We start from the raw sequence: 25202 nt of genomic DNA on the forward strand, positions 1-25202 counted from the left end.
AAGACAGAAATTCAGATCAGCAAGTATAGTCCTAAGATCATATATATCCAGGATATGACCTGATTCAATAGTTTTCATTCGAAATGTAGTAATTTGTGTTTCTTATCATCATTATTAAATACCTATCGTATAACAGTGCTGCATCACAGGCAGATGATATCTTTTATCTCAATCCCCTCCTGAAATCTAAAAAACATCATGTCGTACAACGGGAGTCCGAGGGAACACATTTAGAGTTAGGGTTGTTCAGGAGAATGTTTCATATTAGTATATATATATAGCATAACTGGGTAACATTTTGTTCATTATTAGTATTTTGTCCATATAGCTATTTAATACAAAAAGCTTCAAAAAAGAATCTGATACAAGATTTACAGTTGAGTTAAACACCAGTCTGAAGTCACTGCTATAAGAGAAATATTTAAAGCTTTTATATTGTGTTTTAGATTTGGCAGAGTACTCCAAACTAAGGTGCAATAGCATAGAGAGAAGATGTTAGGCAGGACAAAAAATTCTCCTGATAGGGAAAGAGACCTCTGTCTGGCATGTTCCCCAGTCACAGAGGGAGAAAAAAAAAAGAACAGACAAAAGACAAGTAAATGTCATTTATGACTTCAAGGCTTATCACAGTTCCAAGGAATTTAACTTTTTTTTTCCACAGAGGAGAAAAAATCCCCATAATTTTATCCAACATAAAATTAGCTGTCCCAGCATTGAGTCATTTTTATTTTTAGTTCTTAGCCATGCCAGGGATTATATTTATTTTAGTACCTACATTATTTTAAAAGCAAATGCTATATTGGAATATGGTCCTACAATTTAGAGATATCTTCCATCATTTAGAAATAAAATTCACATGTGTATATCTGCTCCTTCACTCTGAACACCTCAGTCCTAAAATGGGATCAGGACAAGGCTTAAGGTAAAATTTTCAAGCCTCCTGATCAGTCCCAATCTTTACTCACCATCTCATTTATTCTTTGACCAAAAGACTGAAAAAAATAGTGTATGTGACAAAACAACAATGCTGGGATTAAGCCAACCATAGTACTGACTACTTGCATAATTAAATCCATTAGTAATATGAAACAAGAAAAAATATAGAATGCTGACAGAAGAATTTTGAAATTACAAACAAAGAATGGTTCTTAAAACCAAAACAGAGTAAATATGAAAAAATAAAATGCCTTTTCAGTAGACAAAGAAAGAAAAAACAAATTATTTCAAAATAACAATTTACAGGCCTTTACAAATAATGAAATCACAAAATGTGGTGACTGGAAAGAACGTTGCTGTGTTTAATTATCAGTTCAACTGTATCATCAACTTCTTCATGAACACAGTTAAAAACACCAAGTTCCAGCCATTTTAGCACTGGATGGCAGAGGCAGCAGCCTACAAAAACCTGCCACCTTCCACCTGTGACTAGCAAGGAGATTATGACACTGCTTGTCAGGAATGCACCTGGTCACAACAACTCTCACCTTCATGATCTTAAGCAAGAACAAGTTGCAATATTTTAGCTTACATACCAAAAACAAAAATGGGGAAAAAAAGGGAAAAAATTGAGAATGCAGCAGCTTTATTTACACTCTGCCACAAGCACATTATCCCACTTGGTCTGCTCACTACACGGGCTCTCTATAGAATATTAGGTCAAATGTAAGGTCCCAATATTAATCTTCATGGCCATCCATGGAGGTGGTTCAAGATATCTCAAGAGTGCCCTTTTCATTATGTTGGTGACCTCTCTCAACAACTGCTCTTAGTTTCAAGGCTCACCAGAGCAAGACCGAACTGCCTTTGCAAGAAGGATAGAGGCCCTGAAACTCATTAGAGGAGCAGATCAAAAATGACCACAAATTTCACATCTTTCTAAAGACAGTTTAAACCCGTATCTAGTCAGGCTTTCCAAAGTCATACATTAAAACAAAAGAGAGGAGGCAAAAAAAAAGAGAATGTTAAGCCAGAGGTAAAAAAGAAGTAGGTAAATGAGGAGTGAGAAAAAACCAATGAGAACAACTTAGCTGAGTATGTTTTGGAAGATATTTAAGGTACCACCGGCAAATTATGATTAAGGTTCAATATTTCAATTATCATTCTTACCTAACACATTGATATGAATATTGGTTAAAGAAATTGCACTAAATGCACACATTGGTTAAAAAAAAGAATAAGAATTTCAGATTTTTTTCCATCCACAAATGGAAGAACAGAAGTTTGCAGCTCTGAATTCACAGTATAAGACAGAATGAAGCAAACAACCCATGAACTAAACCTTCCTCCCAAAAATGTCCAATATTAGTAGCAAATTAAAAAAAAATTAAAATGCCAGACTTTTCCCACTAAGTAAAACTGATCCCAAAAGGACCATCTGCTAGATATTAAAGAAAGTAAAATCAGGTTGCTGATCTAAAATTAGTTAAAATCAAAAAAACTGCATGGGTTTTAAAAGATTTCTGTTTCCAATTTCTAAGGAAGATTTTGAAGTCAAATCTTTTGGATTTCCAATTTTTTTTTTTACTTTGCTTGCGAGATCTTAATACAATTCTAAATTCTGCATATTTTAAAACCAAATAAACTGTAGTAAAATCCAATATAGTTAAGGCCAGTCTAGACAGCAATAGTTGGTGATTACCAGATCAAAGGCCTTACTTAAATCAATAAAGATAGCTCCTGTACATTGATTACCATCCAATACCATAAAAATATAATTGCTTACCTTGAGAAGAGCAGTACAAATGAAACAAAAAGTTCATAATAGGTCAATAATTATTTAAATTAAACTTACATCTTCCTTCATCCAATGGACCAACCCTAGCACACATCGAAATGGTAGTGATTTACCAGTTTAAACAGACATATTAAGATGTCAGCAAAGGGCTTAGCAGTAATTGGGTCAGCAATTTTAAGCAGTCAAGGTTCCAGGTTGTCAGCTTCTCCATTTATGCTCCCAATTAATCTTAAGGTATTATGGATCTTAAGTCAGTAAGCACAGATCTAACTACTTTCAGTCAAATCTCATTTGGGGTATATACAGAGACATAGTTACTTTTTGAGATCTTTCTACAGTACAGTATATAATTCTCTAGAATAGCTTTTAATTAAAAAAAAAAAGTCATGCAACAATTTGCTATCAAGATCAATAAATTCTCCACTAATTTAGGATATAACATTTCTGTCACTGTATTAAATAGTCCTTACACCAGAGCAATACTACTTGGTAGGTTTGTGTTTTCATTCTAATCGTCATGCTAACAGTTGCTTTCTGAATTCTCAGTTCCTATACTGCACGATAACTTTGCAGTTATTTGAAGTTAAAATTCTGTCCATCTACATTTTTCACTTTCTACTAGGGATAGTCTATCAAGTCCAGTACATTTCATGGAAAGTATAAACCTATTGAGGAAAAGACAGAGATCCCATAAGTGCATTCCCATGTAATTCTGTAGAAGGATCTTAAAAAAAAAAATTAATTTTAGAATTATTTGTGTTCATAGTTGAAAAATATAGCAATGTATAGCCTCAAAAACCAAGGAAGTGGATTACACTTTACAAGTCAAAATAACAAGCTACATAGAAGCAATATTTAATCAAATGTATGTTTTACTCTTAAGTTCAATCTTTTTTTAATAATATACACTTACTGAAGAAAGATACTAGCACGTAATGTGTGAGAAAGCATGTCATTCTAGTGTCAAAAATATTATGTGGTGTTTCCTATGACAAAGTTCACTATAATCTCTGGAAACTCTGTACATATATAAAATAACTAACAAGGATTTAGCCAAATTAAAATATTTCAACTTCAACATGGTGCATAATTTGTTTCTAAAACATACTTTCGTAAGTAAAAGAAAATCTTTTCTAACCATATTTTCTTCTTGCCAAATACTTTTTCATTAATAATTTGGGCAATTAATTTACATCACTCTTGTAATCCTCAATAACAAAAGGATTTAAGGCTTTTTCTATGTGTCAGAGATGTGAATTTGTTAGAGTGTGATTATCCTAAGGTAAAAAAAAAAGTAGAAGTCTAAATTTATCAATGTCATGAAGTAGCTCTTTGCAGGATGGTTAGGTAGAGGATGGCAGTGAAATTCTCAAAGAAAAATCACATTTGCATGGAGACCTTGCATCTTCGAAATGTAGGGGCTAAGAAGGCTTTTGTGTGAAATTGGTCCTGGACACCAAATTTTGATGGTTTGCTAAACACTAGAAAGGCCTCTTTAACTTTCTACCACTTTGTGACAGGCAATATGAAAAAAAAGAAGACAACACCATGAAGAACACAGAAGGAAGACAAACAAAGGCATTACAATGGTAAAACCATGAAAGAAAAAGAAGGGGAAAAAGCAAGAAACAATTCATGGATAGTGCCAAAACTGGGGAAAAAAAATGAAAAAGCAAAAGAAATTAAAAAAAAACCAAACCAAACCAACCAACCAAACAAAAAACAACCAAAAAAACCCACAAAAAAACCAGGGTGGGGAAGGGTAAATAGAAAATCAGGAGAACCTATAACCGCTACTAAGAACTCTCCTTACAAATTCAACTGAAAACACATGTTGCTGTAAACACACAGTATAACAGAACAGCATTCACTCCACCCTTCACATACAGACGTTCATCTAATGCAGCAGTCAATGTCTCTTATAGTTCAGATCAGAAAGAGATTTCATGAATATTAAAGATTTCTATCCATTGACATCTGTATTCATCAGCAATGTTCCAAATGATGGATATATCTGGGATTCTCCTATGACACTGGAATTTTTCTTTTAATTACTATTCAGAATAACTATTTAGGCCACACTAAATCTATAAAAGTAAACACATAAAATTTAGGAAATGCAAAACCAAAATTGTCCACAAAAAATTAATGCATACCCAAATAGAGAATGAATAATGATATAGTCTACAATTATACAAACACACATTTCCCATAAGATATCTGCCTCAAGGATTTTATGATGTTCAGCAAGTAAAACAGAATTCATGTAGCAAATAAGGATTTTGTGCACAGAAGCCTGTCTTTTTTGATGTAGTGCTCTGTGGATGTTTAATGAAAGAGGAAGGGGGGTATGAAAAGTGAACGATTAGTACAGTTCAATGTCATTCTGGAGAAATCTGTCCTGACCTCTGCCACAAAATTCTTATGCAATATGAGGTAAATCACTTAAGTCAAACTTTTCAGAGTTATCCACTCTTTATTCTCTTTAGTGCTTGCATTTACACACTCTACAGAGATCTGTGAAAGTGTTAAGTGGTCCTAATTGAAAAGGGGTTGGTGGCATGAACTACTCTGAAAACCCAGGTCCCACCTATGTAAAACCAAGCACTCAAAATTAGCATTCACTCCTCTTTTTTCTTTACCCAAGGTCCCTGTTCATAAAATGAAACTAGTAATGTAAATGTTGTAATAGTGAATATCAATGATTACTAAGTACTCAGGTACTTCAGTGAGAACAGAACAGGAAAAAAGAAAATCTGCATATTCTGTGATATACTTAAGAATAGATAAGTACAGTCAGACAGACATAAAGCCATATACACAACATAAAGAATTTTTAAAAGGCAACAGCTGGTCCATACCATACACAGAACCTGTGGAAAGACAGTTTTAATCAACTGGTTACATGTCATCATAACACATAAATACAACACAGTTGAATTAAGTTCATGCTGCTTATTTTAACTCCATTTCCAAAGCTTTAGGTGCTTAATCTTGCAAACTTAATTTTTTCTATATGTACTAGTGCAGACAGTTGGGTTTTTTTCCCTCTAAATTACCAGAGTCTAATCCTGAATGATAGTTTTTCCATAATGGAATTATTCAGTCTATGATCTGATTGATTTTAGACCTTAAATACTGAATCTTAACACACGTAAATTTTTAATCCTTTAATTTCTCTATTCTGCCAGTAATTGATAAGGACAGTCGTACTTAGACAAGGTCTTAATTTAATCACCCTGAAAATCAATTAGAAGGTGAAAAGCTTCCTTATGTTATTATTATGAAAATTTCTTGATCAAATTCACAATGCAATCATAATCAATGCATGACACCTCACACACTTTAGTCAATACATAATTCAGTATTTACATCTTCACCCTTTAAACACAACGTGGGAAGGAATTTGTATCTTAAAAGCAGAAATAATTTAAAGGCTCAGTATTAGTCAAATGTCTGAAGCCATTGGACTAAATAACCCATTGTAAAAATGATGTAAATAAAGGCCAAACATGTACCAGAAAGCATTAATTTCACTTCAAGTATCTCTCCAGTACAGTTGTAAATGTCTCCTTGCTGCAACCTTGTTGAAAACTCTTCACAGAATCAGAAGGAAAATTTTGGCCCACTATTAAGCAGGAGAGGTGAATTAGTCACCAATAATAGTGAAAAGGCAGAAGTTCTCAACACTTTCTTCTTCCTCTCTTTACCAGCACTGTTGGATCCTAGGCCTTGAGAACAAAAATCAAAGTTGATGCAAACACAGACCCACTGTCAGTAAAGGAAGAATTTGTATGTGAACAGGAGCTTGGCCTCTACAAATCAATGGACTTGATAATATCCACTTGAGGGTGTTAAGAGAGCTTGTTGACATTGCTGCGAGGCCAGTCTCCATAATCTTTGAGAAGTCGTGGAGATCAGGGGACATCCCAGAAGACTGGAAAAAGGCTAATGTCACTCTCATCTACGAGAAGGGTTTAAAGGATGATCCAGGAAATTATGGACCATCACTCTTACTTTATTCCCTGGGAAAGTTACAGAGTGAATCTTCCTGTGGGCTGCCACAACTCAGATGAAGCACATGACTGGGGAAAGCCAGCATGGATTCACCAAAGGCAAATTGTGTGTGACAAACCTGACTGCATTCTACAACAAAGGAACCTCCTTGGTGGATATGGGGCAAGCAGTGGACATTGCCTACCTCAATTTCACCAAGGCTTTCCATACAGTTTGCCACTGCCTCAGAGAGAACCTGATGTACCATGGCCTATGTGGCTGGTGTGGGGAACTGGTTGCCAGGCAGCACCCAGAGGGGGGTGGTAACCAGCAACCTGTTACAGTGGGGTCACCCAGAGACCAATATTGAGCCTAAAGCTGTTTGGTATCTTCATAAGTGATCTAGATGATGGGATCAAGTGTGCCCTGATGAGATGTGATGACACCAAACTGAGCAAAGTGGACACTTTGGAAGGGAGAGCCACCTTGCAGGAAGACATGGATAGACTGGAAGGATGGGCTAACAAGAACCTTATGAAGTTGAACAAAGGCAAATATAAGGTCTTGCACTTGGGAAAATGTAAAACAGGAGTGCAGCACAGGCTGGAATCTACCCTGTTGGGGAAAAGGACCTGGGGATCTTGTGGACAAGCAGCTCAATATGAATGGGGAGTATGAAGCAAGCAGGATGTGGCAAACGAAGCAAGCGGGATGCTGCATCACCAAAGACATCACCAGGAGAGATAAAGAAGTCACTATCCCACTCTGCTCAGTGCTTGTCAGGCCGCACCTGGAACACTATGTTCAGACTTGGTTCCCACTGTGCAAAAAAGATGTGGACAGGTTGGAGAGGGGACAGAGAAGGGCCATAAAGATAATAAAAGTACTGGGAAGCCTGCCATGTGTGGAAAGGCTGAGAGCAAAAGGTTTGTTCAGCCTTGAGGAAAGAAGGCTCAAGGGAGACCTTATCACCACGTCCCAGTATTTAAAGAGTGGCTACAATGAAGACAGAGACTCCCTTTCTACAGAGTCACATAGAAAAGATGAGTTTTAATGGGTTCAAGTTACTCCTGGGAAGATTCCAGTTGGATGCAAGATGAAAAATTTTTACAATGAGAACAATCAGCCATTGGAATAATGTCCCCAGGAAATTGTGGATTCCCCAGCTCTGGACACTTTTAGAATTCAGCTGGACAGGGTGCTGGGTCATCTTGTCTAGACAATGCTTTTGGCAAGAAAGGTTGCACCAGATGATCCTTGAGGGCTCTTTCAAACCTGGTATTCTCACCTCCAAAAGGTGAACATCCATTGAACTACTCTTTTCTATGTTCAAACCTGTTTCAAATGCTTTCTTTGATCAAATTCTGTCTTTGATTCTTTAGGGGCTATTTCAGCCCTTACTTTAACTGAAGTGAAATAAGCCTCCATTTAAACAGAGTACGTGGATGTCTGGCATGCTAAATTTTCAAGAGATGCTTGGTACCTTCCACTGCCTCCTTTTTTTTTTAATTAAATAAACATCATGTATTTGTGTAGCTTCTACTTCCAACTTTTTCTTTATGTTTGTAATTTTCAGCAACTTTTATTTCCCTAAATCTCCCTTGTAACATGTCTCTCCATCCTGCACCTTTTCTTAGAGGTAGACAAGCACAGAGAAAATCCCAGAAGATGTCATGCCCGAAGCAAAACACAGCACTTCCATAACTGTTTCTTCTGCTAATTCTTAGGCTGTCACCCACTGAGAGAATGCCCACTACATTCCAAAATACTGAATCATGTTTACATAAAATTAATGAAAGTCCAACTAGAGTTGTGACAAAAGGGGAAAAACTGCTGTTCTTCAGTACAGAGTACAGGTCATGTGGTGTGTTTGTGATAATCAACAGACGCAGTTCTGTAACTAGTTTTGAACAGACAGTTGAAACTATGCTCTAGCCTAGGAAAAGGCCTTTCCACTGGTAGCTTGATATAACAATGGGAAAGCTACTGCTCTTACAACTTCCACAGTTGGGACTACTATGTGCTCCGAAAGTTTCCATGCACAAGCAGAAAAAAACTGTTTTTAACTGTTTTTAACCATGCAGTGCAGAATGTCACACAACACTGGCAAAAATCTACTCTGGCACTAATGCTAAGAAGATTTTTTTTAAAAATTGCAATTGTGTGTCAAACCTTATGCTGCATAGTTGATCTATTAAAGGCAAGATATAAATATGAAAAATGATACACAAGGTGAGATTCTTTTTTTTTTCTCCTCTGTAGTGGCTACACTAAAAAAAGAAAAAGCAGCTACGCGTACTGATAGAAAGTATGTCAGTGCCTAAAAAAATCAGCTCATCTTGGTGAAAATATTACCCCTGTAACACTGGCAAGGTCAGCATCAGCTTGGCTTATTTGTTGCCTAAGTCCCTGTTGAGCATGTTCAAAAATGTTTTAAGTTGTTTTGTTCATAAAGCAGCAGAGTTCACTTTGTTGTGCTGGATCACTACTTTTTCTCTATATGCAGCTCCTCTCTCTCTATCTATCTTTAGGCTTCTTGGGATTCAAAAGGAAGAAAGGAAGGAATGTGTTTTTCAAGATGAAACTGTGAATTCATTTTTAAGTACTAAGATAAAATTCTACCTAAAATCTCTGTGCAAACAGTTCTCAGGCAGAAAAAAGGATGGTTCTCCTTCTTACTGAAGCCAGCCACTTGACGTTGATATAGGAGATTTTTATCTTCCTTTCACAGAAGATGAAGATATGGGTTCAAATCATTCTTTTGTGAAGACAAGAAGAGAAAATGTAATAAGTTGGCATAAAAATTAAAAGAATTTCTAAGGACAAGTCTTGTGGCAACTACCTAGCCAGAAAGGACACAACAAAATGCAACTATTTCAAGAGCTTTTTAGTGTATGATTTAATATAAAAGTCTGAAAAATGACTGGCATTATTAAAAATTCCCTAACACAAAAAGTGTGTTATTCAAGACCGCAAAACAAATGTGCTCTCTTTCTTTCTCTCTCAGTATTCAAAAGCTTGGTGTAAGAATTTCTTTTGTAATAGTTTTTCCCTCAGAAAATCTTGTTTACTTTCTTCAGTTCAATGTAATGAAATAAAAAACGCTGATTCTTAAAAAGCTATGAATGGAAAAAATGCCAGCAGGGAGACAAAGAATACATAAAGCCAAACTAAGCAAAAAGGTCAGATTTCTGTCCTCCTTTTCCAGTTCTCTCCATCTTTTTAGTGTAAGGCTGAAGCAAACAAATTCAACAGCATTTGCTTTAAAGTTGTGTCTATAGATTAGGCAATTCTTATCATCAGGTTGGAGAAATAGGTGGAACACAGGTGGACTATAAAAATGAGTAAAAAAGTGGCTTAACAGCAGGACCCATAGGCTTGTGATAAGTGGCACAAAGCCCATTGGGCAGCATTTACAACAAACTTCTACTGGGACCAATTCTGTTTAACAGTTTTATTCATTAAAATGGATCCTGGGCAATGGGATGGAGCGTGCTATCAAAAAGTTTGGAGGTAATAAAAAAAAAAATGAAGGCTGCAGTGGATACACTGCAACAGAGAGGTCTTGACAGGCTGGAGAAATGGGCTGACAGAAACCTTGTGAAATCCAGCAAATGCAATGCAAGTCCTACAGTGCAGTTTTGGGTATTCTGGCATTAAAAAAAAACAAAAAAAACAAAAAAACAAAACACAACCCCCCCCCAAAAAAACAAAAAAAATAAAACAAATGAAAGCAAAATCCCCAAAATAAAATAGAACAAAACCAAAACAAACAAACAAAACACCAAAACCCATGAAAACCAAAACCCCCAAACAAACAAAAACCAAACCAAACAAAAACTCCAAACAAACAAACAAACAAACAAACCAAAAAACCAAAACCAACAAAAAATGTACTTGTAGACCGGAATGAATCCAGTGGAGGGGCACCAAGATAGTCAGAGGGCCAAAGTACACAACATATGAGAAGAGGCTGAGACAACAAGATTTGTTCAGTCTTAAGCATGGAAGGATGGAGGAAATTATTGTCTTCTTCAATTACCACAGAGAAGGATATAATGAAGATGGAGCCACAGTTTCTTACAGCTCTATTGTGAAAAAGAACAAGAGGCAATGGACATAGGTTCAAATGCAGAAAATTTTGTAAAGATATAAGGGGGGAAAGTTAACCAAAAGCCTGGTCAGACTGGAAACTGGAACAGTTCTTGGAAATATACTTGACTACATATGGAGAGAAAACTCAAGCAAAGGTCTAAACAGGTCTAGCAAGAGGTTGGACTAGATGATTTCTCTTCAATCCTAAATTATTACATTATTCTGATTATTGATTAAAAATAATTTCTTACCATCTCAAATCATTAGTCATAAAAAGAAATGCTGAAAAATATCTAGAGGAGAAAAAATAAAATAGAAGCAAAACTTGTTCAACTCATATAACCTTCCCTCTTCATAGAAAATTGTCAATCAGAAAAAAAAAAAAAAAGGCAGCTCTTTCTTCCTAGAAGTTATTTGGTGAAACGAACATCTTTCCTAGTTTCATTGGGTTAGTCTGAGTTTATAATAGGATATATGTTTGGAAAACATTCTTAGAGGTCACAGAATCAATCCACTTACTCCAAAGGAGAATCAATTTTACCCAGGTTATTCCTGACAAATGCTCATCCAACTATTCTTTAAAATCTGCATTGTCAGAGCTTTCTTTTTTTTTCTCACAAAATGAATTCTTTTGCTCAATTAGCCTGAATCTTTTAGAAAAAACTCTTCTGGGAATACAATTTACAATCTATTTTGCTATATTTTCAGCTTATTATGACTGCATTGCTGCTTTACAGTAGACATGAAAAGTTGATTCCCTTCATTTAAACTACACATTTTTATATATTTTAACACCATCATCGTGTTTCATTTTAGTCTTTGTTTTTCTAAACTACTCCATTTTTTTGGCTTTTCCTCTTACACTGTTTTAAGACCTTTAATCGTGTTAATTTTCTTGGTATTCAGTCATAATGCATTCCATAAATTTCTGTTAGGATGCTAGAAAAGGTGTGTTTTTTTGGCTCCATACACTAATAAAAATATCTGCACCTTCAACTATCAAATGTTTGCTCAAGATTACATGGAGTGGAATTCGTTTTACATTACTGCAAAGAGAGTTCACTGGGATGAAGAGCTATGGGGAGATGCAACACTGAATGACCACAGTCATTCTCAGCACTTCTGCTCAGAACAAATGTAAACGACGCTTGTGCAGTGTTCCATGACAAACTCATTAAGAAACATCGTTACTGGAAAGATTCCCCACTCTGAGAAATGTCTGTGTATCTGAGCCAGAAGCTGGCAGTAAAAACACTAGCAGAAATATATATTTTTTTTAAATACACATTTTTAAGACCACTTTATGACACTAAAAATGTCATCGTAAAAAAGTCCTGCTTGTAATGTTTAATATATTAACATCTTACCTCATACAGTTATTTTCTAATTATTACAGAGCTGATACACATCATGCGGAGGTTAGCAAAGATTACGTAGTCCAGGCAAGACCTACTCCTTTTTAAGTGCAGTGTCCTATTTCAGAAAACTTGGATTCAAAGCAAGGCTGAGAACAAAAAGTTTCTCCAGAGTGGACTGCATTTGGATCAATATTACATGAATAATTTTCTTTTTAAACAAGTGGCATCCAAGAGGAATGACATTAAAATATTAATAGCTAATTCAACCATTTTTAAAATATCACGAAGAATTTTTTTATCCACCTGACAAAATGAATTATTTTATCACTAAATAAGTAAAGGCCACCCTTCTCACATGGATGTTTAACTAGAACTCCTGACATCAAGCTCAAATTGCATTTGAAAGAATGAATAAAGCATGCTTGGAGAATTTGTTTTGCTCCATTTCATAGAAAGAATATGCATATTGTTTACAAAATCCTCTACAATGAATTGTCAACTTATGTTCAACGTTATATTTAAAAAGAAATCTTATTTTGAGAGGCTGGGAGGAATGTCCCCTTCTACACAACCATCTTGCTACTCTGTCGTTTCTTTCTTTTGTAGCGAGTCACTCTTTGTGCAGTGAGCAGTTCATGCAGTCCCCTCCAGATGCATCAAGTTTCTCCTCATGGAGCCCAGCTCTATCTCCATAGCATGGAGTCAAGGAGCTTTCTCATTCATCCATGTGTCCAACTGATTGCAATTTCTATCCTTTCTAACTATAACATGCCCTATCTCATCAGCTCTGCCACAGACTTTCCGCCTGGCAATGGGCAACAGGAAAGATTCCAATAAGTGATTTGTGTAATGTGTGACCATACTTTAGACAACTATATCCTGAAACCCCCAGCTCCGATGTCATTGATCGTCAAGGAAATTCAAGGTTCAATTTTCAATCGGTTGCTCTTTGGGCCCACAGGTTCCTTTCTAAAACAATCAGTAGCTTGGCATCTATTTCCTTAATAAAACCTCAAAACTAAATTTCCCTTTATCCATGCTTAGGAGCTTTATCCAGTATACTTGCTCTCGAAAATACTATTGACAGGATTTTCTACAAAGTTTAAACAGTGACACTCCTATTTGAAGGCACAGTATCCACCACTATACTCAGTAGGGTGCTTATGTGCTTTCTCAGGGAGTCTTCCTTGCAAAGAAAAATGTCATCCTGACTCTCTGTAAAACAAAAAATTAAAGATGCCTAATCCTCAGGAGATATTTCTAAACTACAAATCCAGAACAGACAGTAGTGCCTCAAATTAGAACCAAACTTGATCCTAAGCAGGGCTTGTTTACACAGATCAAAATTCTTAAATCAGTTTTTATTTCATCCATTCAGGCACCTCAAGTCCTAACCCAAGGGGAAAAAAGTTCTCATAAATATATCTCTGGCCTGTTATTGATATTGACACACACACACATTTCAGCAGTTCAGCATGCTATTTCCCATGGATTCTACTCAACCACCTTGAAGGATCTCACTTATAAGCCTTGGTACTCCTCTCCTATAAAGTACACGAAGACATTTTGTTCTGCTTTCCTGCAGAACGAAATATTGTCACCCATTTGTTAGTGGTGAAAGCCAAGTTAACATGACATCACGCTCATTACCTTCATCATTACCTTCATCTTTAGGCTTTTTTTGGACCTAGCCATTAGAGTCAGTCATTAAAGAGATAATACAAGTACAATTTGAATTTAAAAGATATTCAGACACTCAACTGTTTACAGTTCTTTGAACTCCAAGCTTGCCTGTTTACACCCTGTATAAAATAGATAGTAGCTCTCTTGACGACTAGAGAACCAGAAAGACAAACACAACAGTGTTGCTGGAGCATTCTGACTCCAGATTGACATGCACATCACACAAGCTGTACCAACAAAAGCAAACCACAAAAAAAAAATAATTTGTAAAATCCTCTAGCCATTTCTAGAGGGCCATTTAAGTATTAAGTCCTGCATTAAGTAAAATCTGAACTTCAGCTCCCCCTATGTTAAATCAGAATCATGCACTTTGCTATGTCATGGGGAAGATATGAAGATAAACACCTGAACACCCCAATCTTCATAGTGATGGGAGATGGATAAGTTCCTTAGCTAAAACAAGAACATTAACACTTCCTTGCCTTGGAGTATTTTGATAGATACAATGAATGCTGTTGGATCTAAGAACGCCAAGGGATATGACTAAGTATTAAAAATCAAGTCTGCATCATTTGGGAAATGATATTACAGATGCCTAAAACACTTCTTCACAGTTTGAAGAGCTGAGAAGTTGCATGAGGACAGTTCTAGCAGAAAAAATCCTCTTTTTTACCTGATTTTCTCTCATCTAATGTGTACTCAGAGCACATCTTCCTGTGCAGCTGGAGGCTTTGTTACAGACAGAAGGACACTGCTTAGTGTAGCCGTGTTTAATTGACTAACTTTTTTTTCTAAAGATGAATTTGGAAAATTTCCCAGATAATACATCTGCCCCTATTACTTGCACCTTGGAGTGTAAGACCAGCTAGGGAGGTAGTGAGGACAACTGCATTTATTAGCAATGAATAAACTGATCAATCTTTTTCTGGATTAACAGTGGGAGTTCCCAGACACACCGAGAAGTATCTGTCTGCTGACTGACATATACAAGCTGGCACACTTTTGTGTCAAAAATGTACACAGCTGCACGCACACTAAAGCCGTTCCATCCATAAAGCACAATTGCCAACTGCTTGTCTTCAGAGATTGGTTATAAGAGAGGGTCTCAACAACAAAACAACTAAAGAGTGCAGTTACAAAATATTTTTCATTCCCTTAAGTGTCTGTCTTTCTAAACTCTTTTAGACTTGCCATCATTTTTTGTAAGAAGGACAAATGATCTACTAATAAAAATCCAGATTAATACTTCTCAAAAACTTTATTGAGTTGCCAAACCAGAATTACAGATTTTTATGTACCAAACGCAGACTGATTAAACCTGATTCTCAGTCATTACTAGCAGATGTCTGGACAAATTTTCTAATGTGTTTTAGTTCTAGGTTGTCTCCAAATACTCTGACTAATAGCTGGTAGAAAAGAAAGAACACAATCCAAAGCTATGATAAATTATATTTATCCATACAGTCATCAGCCAGCAGGTGCTAGCATGGAGGGAGCTTTATTTTAACATCTTTTCCCAACCTGTCTGTCCAAACTCTCTCAGATCACCTCAGTCATCACAATAAACTTTATTCAAGGCATCAGTCTCAGTTTACGAAGTACAACCAAACCTCAGACTGAATCAATGCCTGAGTAGATTGGTGTTGGGCTTGCTTGGTTACAAATAGACGGGCACGTTAACAATCCCAATTGTGACACTGTCTTCCCCCACACTCTGATGAGAAGTATGAAATTCAGTGATACTCATCATTCTTTACCTGTCTGATTAAACTATTTAACTATACCGCAGTGATTGGGTTGACTGGAGCTCCAGTGAGAAAAACTGCAGCTCACAATTCCTTTGGTGTTTAGATCATCACAACAGAAGAAACATATTAGAGGTTTTTTTGCTAAATATACAATAAAGGATGCAAACTGATGTCAGAAAAACCATCAAGCAAATTGGATGAGGAAAGGAGCCCAACAGCTGTTCCTACAGATTCCCACACAGAGACAGGTTTTGCCAGTCAACACGGCGTCAATATTTAACTAACACATTATCACTTGTTATTATTATTTGACAAGTAAGCACCTAGCCAGAAAAAAAAAATTGAAGTAATCTTCAACTTTGTTTTTTTAAGTCAGATCCACTGAGTGATCATAGAGAGGCAAGCAGCTGATTTCTATGTTAAACAAAACCTGAACTTGCACACACACACTTGCAAGTATCAAGATATCTGTGCACAAATATTCCTGCCAGAATTACCTGTGGTGACCCCGAAGACAAAGGCATGTCAGCTAAGTGCTCTTCAAATCTTCCATGTTCTTTTGTGTGTCAACAATGCTGCATGGTTTTTGCAGTCCTTATTTCTCTTAACAAACAAGTACCAGGTTAAGTTGTGTCACTGTGTGGTGTGGCCTTAGCACCAAGCTAATGCTTGCTCTTATGGTTGCCTAGATTCATTTTGGATTTCCCCCTGTTGTTGTCAGTCTCGTGACTTGAGATACACACAAACACACACAGACCTTTCATACACTTGTTTTTTTTTAATACCTTCAGCTTTGACATTTCTTCTTTTAAACACTCACACTTCATGAATGCCCATGCATTACTTCACTTACAGACGTCTACAACATCTCAAACATTCAACCAAGTTAATTTTTTTCAAAAAACATACAGTCTATGTCTTTGCTTTATCCCAGAAGAAAAGACATCAGCAAATGATGAGAATTACAGAACACAGATGTGACGACCCATTGTGGGCCATCACAACAGGACATAAATCTGCTTCAATATGAAAAACTCCCAGTTCCAAAATAAGTAACTAAAAAAAAAAAATTAAAAAAAAAATACCCAAAGGCCCAGAAACAGCAGAATTCTGTCAGATCGGTAGGATGTTTTCTTTCTTTGACAAAAACAAACAAACAAACAAAAAAACAAACAAGATCACAACACAAATGTTCTGCATATGAAAGACAGACCTTTTTTAGTGCTTATGTAACCTCAGGAATCCTCAAAAAGATACCAAATAAAACACACCTTAGCATTCACAGCAAACTAATTAAAAAGTTTTTATCCCAGAAGAATAAATAAAATCTATCTTACGTTTACAACTCAGAAATGAGTCAAATATGCAGCTAGAGTCACTGTCATGTATATCTCTCTGTCCAAACAGAAAGAAATACAAATCTCACACATCCAATGTTTTCAACAGTCTTTTTAACTGAGAATTGAAATAGCCCATATATCACTAACCGTCACATTAAATTAATAAATTAAAACCTATATATTTTAAAATAAAAATTATATAGGACATGATAATAAATGGTAAAACAAATGCAGAGTACAATTAGTACATTTTGTAAGAAAATTCATTTACCTGTAAAGTAAGTATTGGTGGGGAGAGTGGAACTAGCAAATCTGTAATACCCATTTCCGGGGAAACGGATCCCTTTCATTACTTCTGTGCTAAATGTAGCTAAAGATGAATCCATCCTTTCCACTTGGTAGATGGGAGAAGGCCCATTAAGCTCCTCAGGTTCATTCCAATATATCTTTACCGTTGTGCTGTTTATTCCTTCAACACGAGGGGCATTAAGTTTTCTTGGAGCTGTGGATAAATAAAAATTGTCTAGGTATTTTTATCCATAATACTTGAGAAATTAATTATTGCACATGACATAATTTTTGCAAAACGTCCTGCTTCAGTTTCTGCTCATCTTAAGAATAAACACAAATATCCACAAAAGCTTAATTAGAGGAGAAAAAAAAACAAGGAACATTTTTAATCTTCATAAAAACTTAGTTTCAACTGCACAAGAAATACACTTTGTTTATTCAAGCTTTGGATAAATGTTTCTACTATTATATCCAAAATATTTTTTTCCTGATCTTTAAGAATATGAATCAGCATCTTCATAAAAAGTATACTTGCATTCCTTCCTTGATCATACTCTCATTCCATACTCACTGTAAGTACATATCTGTATGAACTTCACAATGGATGTGAGGGAAAAACCAAAGAAGTATCTGAATAGTTAATTAACTCTTGTTACATCTCAGCATGGCACGTGACAACATGAGTCTTTTGTCACTGAACTTATCCTCACAAAAAGGAGCAGAACAGCTATCTGTCCACAATACTGAAGGTTCATCATGTTGTTCTCCTCATTATATGCACACCAGACATTAGCATGTATTCAGATAATAATTATTCAGTTCAAGAAAATGATCCTCTCTAACTTTTCTTCACCAATACTGGTGCAAAATAAGATGCCATACAAGATTGTTTCCATGAAGGTATTAACATAAGATAGTTTTATGTTATTAGGATGATCCTCCTACCATTAAATTCAATACTTTGATAGTCTTTCGAACATTCTGATAGCATAAGTAACTCTATAGCTGAGTTATTAACAAAATATATTCCATTTTTTTGTAAAATACTGTACAGCAAGCCACTGGAGGGCAGCATGACATGTTTGGATAATGGCTCAATGGCCATACAGGTGGGAAAGAAATGGACCACCACTGAAACAATAAAAGACATCATCTGGAGAAGTACAAGAACATTCTACTATGTATAGAATCTATATACACCTTATCTTCCCTTTTTCCTTCCCTTTCTTTCCCTGATAAAGAAAAGGATTTAACAACAGAAACTTCATTTGTACCCAGGAAGCGAAACACAATGACAACTTGTAAAAATTACTTGTTCCCATAATGACACAGTAAAGAGCAATAAACGCCTTTCAAGAACAATAAAACCTGAATTAAAATATGGGCCTTCAAAATCTGACATATTACTTCACAGCCCAGCATTGTACATAGCATGAGTTCTTTAGAGAAGGAGAGATTGCTCCTTTTAAAATGAATTAATAACATTCTTTTAAATATTCGCTCATTTCCAAGATCATTAACGTATTTTTCATTTTTCTTATTTGCTGGTAGTATATTACTTCTTTCTTTTTCTTTGTCCCTCACGCCCCATAACTTGATAAATATTCTTCTTGGAGAATGCAAGGAGTGGGGCAACTGGGAAACTGCCAATGGCACTATGTGCTGTAAATTCCTGCTTAGGTATCATTTATGACTTCACAATCTAATTAGTATCTCACACGATGGTAGAAATTTACAATGTCAAAATTGAAGTAATGCAGTGTGAGGTCATAAGCTTTCCTGAATAAGTAGGGCATAGCACTAATGAATTGTGGTATTAATGCACAAGTTTAAATAGAAAACATGGCTTAACAATCAAAACTTCACCTTTGAGGGAACTAGCATACGTCAGCATTTTAAATGAGAACTGAAGAGGTTGAGCCCTCCAGTTCAGATTACTGATGGCAAAACAGAAACGGTAAAATTCATTATTTTTAAAACGCATCCAGCTGACTGGCACTAGTGACAATAACTATATCTGCCTTTAAAGTCTAGTATTAATAAACGGCAGTTACTTGGACCACAATTATGGCATCTCTGATACCCAAACCTGAAGCTTTTATGGGGCTTATGCAATTAACTACTTAAATGCATCGTAACACTTGCTTCTCTGACAGGGAAGTATTGATTTTTTAATCATTTTCAAGTCTCCTCTAGCACAAATAAATGTACTACAGTTACAGTTAATGCACTGTGTACACGCATTAAACACTGGCATGACACAATTTATTATTTTCTGATATATGGAACAGAAGACTACCCTTTCAGAAAGTAACATCCTTGCTTTGACATTAGTATTTAAACTACAGTCTCGTAGATGCTTGAGAATTCTTACGCATCAAGACAGCAGAAAACTGTATAGAATGGGTTATGTAATTATTAAAAAAAAAAAAAAGAAGAAAAAAACAACTAACAAAAATACTCAAACAGAAAACCCAACTGTACACAGAAACAGACAGGACTTAAAATAAATCTGTAGCACTAACCCAGTAGGGTACTAAATGCTGAAATTAAAAATATTCAAGACTAAAAGATACAGTATATATTTTCCTAAAGGTGTCACTGTGGTACCTGTAGCAACTTTCTGTAAGATGAATCGACTACAATTTTACCAATTTAATTTTTTTTAGTCACGTTCTGTTAAGACACATCTGTCAAAATAATGAGCGCACTGCATTTTAGCAGATTCAAAGTCACATTTTTGTGTATTTTAATTATGTAGTTTTAATGTCTTGCTATATAATACATATTTAATATATTATAAAGCTAAAACAGTATTTAAAAGCCCATGATTGTTGCATGCCATTGTGTAGCAGAGGGCAGAGAAAAGACCAATAAAGACAGATGGTCCATACAGCTTATGTTGAAGTCATATATCTAAATATAGATGTTGCCACACAGGTTATTACAAATAAGCCTTTCCCACGTGTTTATGCACACACATGTACACAAAAACAAAGTTGGTAAGTAAAGAGCAGTTAATTTTGTTTTGTTTGAAATAATATCATTTTAGTTTTAGGTTCGAAGACAGATGCCAGCATTTCACTCTGAACAGATGGTAATTCCATCTAATAGTGCATCTCTGTATTAGTAAGGTCTGTTGTGTATACAAACAGTAATAAACACTAGGTAAGGATCAAAATAAATTTTAATTGTTGACATTAAATTCTGGCAGCCATGGTTCTAAGGATACAATATTCCTTTCTCAAGTCTGTCAGGTTTACTAATACAACTGCTAAAGCTTTCGTATACTCTGCCAGATTCTTGTCCCAAGAATAACATATTTACACTGTGGCTAAATTTTACAGGCCTACATATGTTTGAGTAACTCCTGCTCAGCACACCGTAGGTATTTGTGTGCTCTTCCACCAAAGCCTTCAATTAGACACTCTGAATAGTTCAGGAAGACAGTATAAAGTATATATACAAAGTATACAGTTTTTAATTATTGTTAAGTTGAATTCAAAATGCATACATACAAATTAAAACATAAAAAATTGGTAAATTTGAGGACAAAAACTTACAGAAAATACATTTTCTTTTCATCTTGGAGTGGAGGCAAAATTTTAGGCAAAATTACATGCCTCACTATGGGTCATCCATTTCATTTTTGCTACCAGTTACTAGTTCAGGGGACCCCAAGTCTGCTATCGCATTTCTGGTACGTTCTCTTTTTGTACTTCACAATAGTATCAGTCATTTCAACAGTAAGCGAGTCAAGTAATAATACTTATGTCTTCTGACAATATTTTGAAATTTTAGGAGATTCTTTATAGAGTCCATTTTGGACTGTTTCCCAAAAAGAATGATACCCACGCACAATGGACACCAAAAGAAAATTTAGTAACATGGATATTTTGCAATCATATTTCTTTTAAAATAGATGTAATACAGTGTATTTTTTAAAAATCATGAAAAATATATTGCTTCCACCATATGGGACAACCAACGACTCACCAACCGATTTAAGATGCAGCATATTGAGCTGACCATATGTTACAGTGCTGTTGAATGGCTGAGTGATTCATGCCCGTCACATTCTAGTATATCAATTAAAGCTCCTTGAAGTCTGCATGATTTGTGTCTCTGTTATTAAACCCTGCTAATTCATCCCACTTACACATCTGTTATAAATCTCTAGGAGTGCTGCATGATTCATGGCAATCTGTGAGCATGGTACAGCAAATTCTTCTCCTTGTAATTAACAGTAAATTGTTTTACTGCCATGCAATGAATTTTTCAGTTATATTGCAAATGAACTCCTAAATGCACGGTTCTTTCCTAAGAACTGACTTATATTATTAGGCAATTAAAAAGTATTGCTCTGAACCAAAAGCTTTTAATCAAGAGGAATGCAACTTAAACACAGTTTAAAAACCTTGCAAATTTGACAGAGAGGGAAAAGAACAAGCTGAGCTGTTTTGAGCTATTTTCTGAAGTATAATATGTGGTTGGTAGGGTAGAGGAAACAAGTAACTTTTGCATCCCTACTAATTTCCTGAAACTCAAAGAGCAGTTTAACTACAGCTTGAACACTTGGCAAGACAAGTTTGAGCAGATTCTATTTATCTCAGAAGTTACTTAAGTCATCTGTCATTACGAAATTTCTCAGATTACTTTACACTTTTCTAATTGTAAAACAACGTCTTTATTCTTGAAATAAATAATTGGATAATTAGCCAAGCTGAATCATCAGAGGATTCCAGTGCTGCTCAAGTGTTCTTGTCAAAGGTGAAGCAAATTCATTTCAGCTTTGCCTCTGTAGCTTTCTGAAGAGGCTTTGATTTTTTTTCCTGCTACATTCTTGGCAGCAGCCTCAAATTCATGAGTCCATACATCAAGTCAGTAGTTTAACAACAAATGAAATTAAATTCAAAGAAGGGAAACTAATTGAAGGACAGTAACAAAAGTGTTTGGTAATGTGCTTTTTAATATGGCATGCCACATTTGCATGATAATTTTTCCTTTTTAGCATGGAGCAGAAAGTGACTAGCTTAATGAGGGATTATTCAAGACAGGAATGAACAAAATGCATTCATAACTAAGAACAAAGATTGTATTATGAAACGGAAACAGGCAACTGCCGAGAAGTAACTGGATGATTGGTTTATGCATTATGAATAAAAAGGTAGAAAAATATTTATATTAGTATTCACTAATGACTATATATACAAGATTGTTGTAATTAAAATTATAAATTAACATATTAAGAGTGCTTGTTTAATCACTTTGGGTCCTATTCACAATGAAGAGACTTATGTACATGCATGCAAAACAATCTGTGTTTCCAGGCCAGCAGCAAATGGCCCTCGTATTTCTCTTCTGTAACAAAGGAAAATATACATTACTTACTACCTATTTAATGGGTATCGGTGATTTTGAAATTGAGGCATAGCATTATGTAGAAAAGCAGTCTATGACAGGCATAAACAAATGAGGCTTTTGAAAAGGGCTTGCACCAGACCTTATTCATGAATGGAAAAAATGGACAAATTACAGAGATTAAAAGGGTAATCAAAAAGAAAACGACATCAAGGAGTGTAAGACAGCCCAGAATTACCCCAGCAAACTCAGAGGCAACTCCAAAGCCACCAAATACAACTGCTTGAGAAGTCTGCCAAGAAGCCAGATGCAGCTGGTGCTGGAAGAATATCTTCTACAAATTAGCTTCTGAACCCTGTAATTGCCATCAAAAGCAAAGGATCGGGAATACAATGTGCTGGGGTAAATGGTAGCAATCACAAAGCCATACTTTGCTGTGTCTTAAAAAGTGCTTTTTAAATGAATTTAAAAAAAAATTAAGGGCAAAGGAAAGACAAACTTAATTACAAGAAATAAGCTTAGTCACATAGTAGTTAATGAAACATATCTGTATAGATTGTTTAAGGCACCCTTTGACTATATGATTTGAGATCAGTAGCATAAGCAATTGTACTAGTCCAAGCACTCACACGGCTCATTTCACCCTGTTGAAACCTCAGAAATTGCAGGGAATAAAGAGGTGTTTCTCTGCCTCACTGAAAAATTTTGAAAACATTCATGTTTTGTATTGGTAATTCATAATTTTATGCAAATACATTGTCACAAAAAGACACCTTTTAAGGACCAGGTCTCTCACTGGTACCAGGTGGTACAGTTCTATAGATTCCAAGGTACCAGTTCAGAGTCCTACATGAGGGAAAACCACAAAGCAAAAGCTTCTTTTGAAATAATAATAATAAAAAAGCATAAGACCTGGTAAAAACAACAGGCTGGATGCCATTCTCAGACAGGAACCTGAATATGGTAGAACATGAAGAAAAGAATAAAGTAAAAATTTTCTCTATGTATTGAAATGAAAAATGTATAATTACTGTTCAATATTCCTTTCAGTTACACACGTGCAGTTCCACTCAATGATCTTGGGGTAGCACAGGCAAGAATAAAATTCAAATTGGATTCCAAATTTTCAAATAAAGTATTAACAATGAACTTTCTCCTCGTCAGCCAAGGATTTCAATAAAATATGCATGATATTGCAGTGCATAAAAAATATTGCAAATACTGCAAGGCTCGTGGAAGGTGCATCATCTTAATTTACCATTTAAAAGATTGAAGAAAAGTATGGAACATTTAATCGTTTGAATATTTAAAAGTCCACTATTTATATATTTGTATCTGAATACACCAAACTGAGGTTCTCTTTCTGTCCAGTCACCTTCTCTTTGAGAAAGAGAAATGGGTAATTCTCTTCTTCTGTTACCTTTATATGCTTGTTTTGATCTTTCATCCCAATACTGAATTTACCACATAACATTGATCTTCCAACACTTTTTACCATTCCCAGAACTGGTCACGCGTCAGGCATAACTGTTCAAGTTCTTTTATTTACCACACCCTCCTGGTTTCATATGCATTTGTAAGACCTTCCACTCAGTCTTTCATAAAATAACTCCATTCTTAATAAGTTTACTTTGTTTGCTTCCTCACTCTCCCTCCTCACATTCTTCTGGTTTATCATCTTCTGTTACATTTACAAATATCATTGGTGTGCATATTGGTGAGGAGGAGTTTTTTTGCCAGTCTGACAGACACAAGGACATATGGCCAATTTTAATTTTCTTTCACTCTACTTTTGCAAAGCTATTCATGAGATATTCCCAATACAGATGCCTATGCTGAACCAAGTTAGAAGGAATCTACTAATTATGTTTGCTTCTGGATTATTTTAACCAGTTATACTGCAGAAGACTTCTCACTGGAAGATCAGCAAACTCTTTCTGATGTTTCTGCTCCCTTGGGTATTATTCTTAAATTCTGCTCCTGACTGCAGAAGTCTCTTTTCTTTGTCTTTTCAATCTTATCTCAAAACCTCTTACTTTATTCCTCAGCACTTTTGTTTCTAATTATTTCACGCCCTTGTTTCTGCCCTTGTTTTTATTTGATGTGTTACACTGTATTAAAAACAAAACAAAACCAAACAAAACCAAAAAAGTGGCAAGAGAAAAAGAAGAATTACAGATTTTAAGAGTATCCTTTTTATAACTAGTCTTCAGATTAACCTAATGGATATGAACAAAGCTTTAAAATTACTTGCGAATTTTAGTGGCAAATTTTAGAAGCCATTGGCAATTCCAAAAAGAAGCCCTTTGCTAATACACATCAGTTGTGCCAAAATCACAGTCATCAAGGTACCCATCAATTTAAATGGTCCATGTGACAAATTAGTATACTCCACACATGGAAGGAGTGGAGATGGTTTTCCATTATCCTCCTGAGGATCAGAGGAGAAGAATGAGTCTAACTTCATATAACCTCTAGCCCAACTTGGAATACAATTCAAAGCTCCTGGGCTGTGTTATGATGCAAGGGGACCATCATGCTGGAGCACACTTCAGTCAGGACTTCCTCCAAAAAGCTCCCTTAGCCAGGGCATGGA

At 35.5% G+C, this 25202-nt stretch overlaps 1 protein-coding gene across 8 annotated transcripts in view; it reads right to left on the reverse strand.

Annotated features, from left to right (window-relative positions):
• Positions 1–25202, reverse strand: part of USH2A (usherin) — a 379012-nt gene that overhangs the window by 262002 nt on the left and 91808 nt on the right. For all 8 annotated transcript variants that reach the window (XM_027681679.1, XM_027681684.1, XM_027681681.1 and 5 more), the window contains one exon: positions 17226–17456. In XM_027681679.1, coding sequence (XP_027537480.1) covers positions 17226–17456 — 231 coding nt within the window. The remainder of the gene's footprint in view (positions 1–17225; positions 17457–25202) is intronic.

The sequence above is a fragment of the Neopelma chrysocephalum genome, unplaced genomic scaffold (assembly GCF_003984885.1).
Source record: "Neopelma chrysocephalum unplaced genomic scaffold, ASM398488v2 Primary Assembly neopelma1_61b, whole genome shotgun sequence".
NCBI lineage: Eukaryota > Metazoa > Chordata > Aves > Passeriformes > Pipridae > Neopelma > Neopelma chrysocephalum.